Genomic DNA, 4,058 nt, shown 5'->3' on the forward strand with positions numbered 1-4,058 from the left:
GAGCAACGGCCACAGAGAAGAATACCATCATGTTGACAAAAAGCTAGATGCCCAGGACCCAGTGGGGGAAGGACCCCAGGGAAGCCCAAGGTGCTGTCCGCAGTGCTCCCAATGTGAGAGCTTAGGATGTGTTCTCTGCTTGAGTTCAAAACCGTTGCCACTGTGGGGAGCCGGGCACCACCTCAGTGGTGCAGCACTTTCCTGGTAAGTGTGAGGTCCTGAGGGCAGGCACCAGGATGTCCCTCTGCAAGTAATAAAACAAGGGTGTCTGGGGGTTTCGGTTAAATCCTCTGCCCCTCGTCAGGGCTGGACTCAGAAAAACAGTGCTTTGATCTAAAACATGCCTGTCCACAAAACTAAAGGTCCAGTCCAACTAATAAACTCCCCACTCTAGAGTGTGTTGCTACGGCAGCAGGACGACGCCAGGAGGAAGCACGGACAAGGAAATGCCTCTGCTTCTTCCTCCATTAGGAAGGACACTTCAGCCTGTGGTAGGATTCCTGGCTTCCACGTTTTGTCCTTTCTCACTTTGAATCTATCAAGTCTCTTGCCTTCCAGGGCTTCTAAGAGGAGGTCTTATGAGGACCATCTGGGGAAAGGATGAGGTGGCCTTCCTCCCTCCCAACCCCATAGGTGTGAAGACTGAGCGCTAGAGTATGTCAGGGGACAGAGCTTTCTGTGGCGGTATCACAGGTGGATGAGGGGCTACCACACTTTTGATGGTAATTCTACGAAGAGAGAGGAATTGAATGCCTTGAGTGCAGATAGGACAAGGTCTTCCAAAGCCCAAAGTCAGTAGAAATGTGGAGACTTGAAGTGACAACTCCATGGCACTAGTGTACAAATGTTGACTTCTAAACAAGCAAACATCAGTCTCCACACCCCACTGAAGCAAAAAACATCTGGAGTCCTTTTCTATTCTTATTCTGAAAATGGAAAAAGTTCTGGAGGCCCCAGAGGGAGAGGACCACTGGGGCTGTGTCCAGCCATGACGGGGCCATTTCTAGCACTGACCTCACAAGGAGCCATTGTGAGGAATCTCAAACAGCCAGTATATAAGGGGGTGGCTGAGGCTGGGCTTTGTCCACAAGTACAGGAAGCTCTTGGTGGTGACCTGTCGGACTCCCAGGTAGTTAGTGCGTTTGGTGGTTGGCGGTCGGTGGTTGTGGTCTGTGGATATTGGTTTTTTGATTTGGGTTTTTTGTTTTGTCTGGTTTTGGTTTTTGATTTTGATTTGTTGTTTTGGTTTTTTTTTTTTTTTTTTTTTTTTTTTTTTTTTTTTTTTTTTAGCTAGCATCCTTAGTGGGTGTTCCTGCTCAGGATGTCCATGGTTAGCAAGAGTAGTCAGTCTAGAGTAGCGTTGTGGGGGCCGGGCTCCTGGCAGGAGCCAGGCTTCCTGGACCAGTATGAGGTCCTGAGGGCCATCGGGCATGGCGAGTTTGGCCAGGTCCACCTGGCCCGCCATCGCATCACGGGGGCAGAGGTGGCAGTGAAAGTCCTGAAGACGGAGACGCAGGACATCTCGGACCTCTCCGAAGCTCTAATGTTGGAGAGCCTGGAGCACCCCAACGTGATCCAGCTCTTCCAGGTGATCAGGACCAGGGAAAACCTGTACATGGTGATGGAGCATGCGGGTGGGGGACAGCTACTTGAGCGCATCCCACCTGGTGGCATGCCGCAGGAGGAGGCCTGCAGACTCTTCAGGCAGATCGTGTGTGCCCTGGGCCACTGCCACGACAAGGGCATCATGCACAGAGACGTGAAGCCAGCGAACATCATGATGGATGCCAGAGGACAGGTGAAACTCATTGACTTCGGCCTCAGCACCAGGTTCACGGCCGGGCAGAAGTTGAATGACTTATGGGGTACTCTGGCTTACATCGCCCCAGAAATTGTCCTGGAGCAAGAGTATGAGGGCCCCTCAGCGGACATCTGGAGCCTGGGCGTCACTCTCTATTTTATGTTGACGGGGAGCCTCCCATTCAGGGGGGACACCCCTCAGGAGATGCTGCTGAGGATCCTTCTGGGAAGGTTCCAGGTGCCCAGCTCTGTTCCCGTCAAAGCACGAAGGCTCATCCGCCAGATCCTGGTCTTGAAACCCAAGAAGCGACCCACCCTGAAGCAGATCCTGCAGCACCCATGGCTGCGGCAGGGTGAGCCGTGTGCACCCCATCCTTCTAGCCAGGCCCTCCCCACACGCCCAGACCCCGCCATCCTGACCATGCTGTTCGACATGGGTTTTGATCCCTACCAAACCTGGGTGTCTCTGGCCAAGAGGAAGTTCGATATGGTGATGGCGACGTACCTCATCCTGAAGCACCAGCAAGGCCAGGGGATAGGGAGCACCTTCCAGGGGAAGCCTGTGCCTCAGTGGCTTAGGCCTCGCCAGCACCCCGAGAATCTCTCCCAAGTCCCTGTCCTCCCACAGAGGAGCGCCAGCCAGCCTGACCTGGGCACCTTCCCCTTGCCCTCTGAGTATCCCCTGCCCAAGTACGCCCAACGGCCAGGGCACAGGGGCATCAGGGGTGGCAGCCTGCCTGCCATTCCTCTGGGCTGCCCGCCTGCAGGGGCCCCCACTCTCCGCAGCTGCTCCCAGTCCGACTCTGGCTTCCCCAGGCCCAAGCCCTCCAGGGTCCTCGGCTGGTGGTCCAGGGCACACAGCAGCTCCTCCTCCCAGGACACAGCCCCGAGGCAAGGCCCTGGCCACACCAATGGCTGGAAACGGGTGAGGAGCAGGATCGCTGCCTGTGTCCGAGCCCTGTGCTGCTGCTGTGTGCCACGTGTCAGCAAAAAAGTGACTCCAATGTCATAGAGAAGAGAGGTGCCACACCCACAGTAGGCCTGCCTCCAAGGAAGTGGAGAGCCAGACAGACAGCGCCAGCGGACAGCCATCTCTTCTCTGCCCCCACCTGCGGAAGACCCCAGACTGTTCTGCCTGGGACACTTCTCCCTGCTGGGACACTTCGCCCTGCCCCTCTCTCCTCTCCCACGTTCTTCTCAGATGTTTCTTAATAAATTGGGTTCAGACAAATTGGATCATCACTGTTTTGTTCCTAAGTTAAAATGTATGATGATGTAAAGAAACGTGAGCCTCAGGCTGAGCGCAGGGGCCCACCAGCCATCCTCTCCCAGGCCTGGACCTCTGTGCCTCCCTCTGCGTGTTGATAGGAACTCACTGGTCTTGAGACTGAGTACACAACTCACTCACCTGATCCAGGATGGAGCATTCTCCTGCTTTGAGCTCCTGTGGACAGACTCGCTCCCCCGACTCAGGGTGGAGAGTGTCTCTCCGCTGGAGCCAATGTAGACATCACTTTTAGTTGGTGACCTTGGCCAGGAGGAATCCTTCCCTGAAGTTTTTGGGCAGCAGGGGGTGGCACCTGTTGGAGTTGTCACCTCGAAGAAGGCCCTGGCCACCTCAGACCTTTTTCCTGTGTACTTTCCCTTTCTGACTCTTAAACCTTCAATCACCTTTCAGACTCTTCTGATGGGTTTTCCAAATCACAATCACCAATCTTCAGTGTGCATGAGAACCACCTTGTAGCAATGCAGATTCCTGGACCACAGGCCATGTTTCCGATTCAGTCGGTCAGTGTGGGGCTGAGAACCAGGATCCTAACAGGCTCCCAGGTAAGGTAGCTAGCTATCCATGGGGGAGTGCTGCACTTATCAACCTCAAGAACCATTGCTCTAAAACAGGAAAGATTGCTTCAAAGAAAACTCATGGTCTCCTTTCCAAAGTGTCCAAATTGTCCAAATTTTCTAATGTAAGTGTTCCTTTAAAAATATTCTGAGCATTAGGTGGAATCCCACCAGCCAAGCCCACACGGACCCTTGGGCCGAGCACGGGTTCTCAGAAGGGGAAGGAAGCGGTACAGTCCCATCCCCCACAGCGGACACTCCGCCGAGGCAGTCAGCGGCCACCATCCGGGAAAGCTGAAGGATACACCGCCACTCTCCTTCAGAGTGCGACATCAAAACAGGTCGGTGTCATTCAGCTCACCCCCCAGACAGCGGGAATTCGCATAAAATCTCTCCTAGGCTTGCCGGGAGAGGGA

At 54.5% G+C, this 4,058-nt stretch overlaps 1 protein-coding gene across 1 annotated transcript; it reads left to right on the forward strand.

Moving 5' to 3' along the window:
• Positions 1–1,321: 1,321 nt before the first annotated feature.
• Positions 1,322–2,812, forward strand: LOC144256648 (sperm motility kinase-like). The gene has a single exon (XM_077802010.1). It carries the CDS (start codon positions 1,322–1,324, stop codon positions 2,810–2,812), a length of 1,491 nt encoding a protein of 496 aa, XP_077658136.1.
• The last annotated feature ends 1,246 nt before the right edge of the window (positions 2,813–4,058 follow it).

This window comes from Urocitellus parryii, chromosome 8 (genome assembly GCF_045843805.1).
Source record: "Urocitellus parryii isolate mUroPar1 chromosome 8, mUroPar1.hap1, whole genome shotgun sequence".
Classification (NCBI taxonomy): domain Eukaryota; kingdom Metazoa; phylum Chordata; class Mammalia; order Rodentia; family Sciuridae; genus Urocitellus; species Urocitellus parryii.

Coding starts and splice junctions, on each gene's coding strand:
- LOC144256648 (XM_077802010.1), top strand. CDS start 1,322: ATGTCCATGGTTAGCAAGAGTAGTCAGTCTAGAGTAGCGTTGTGGGGG.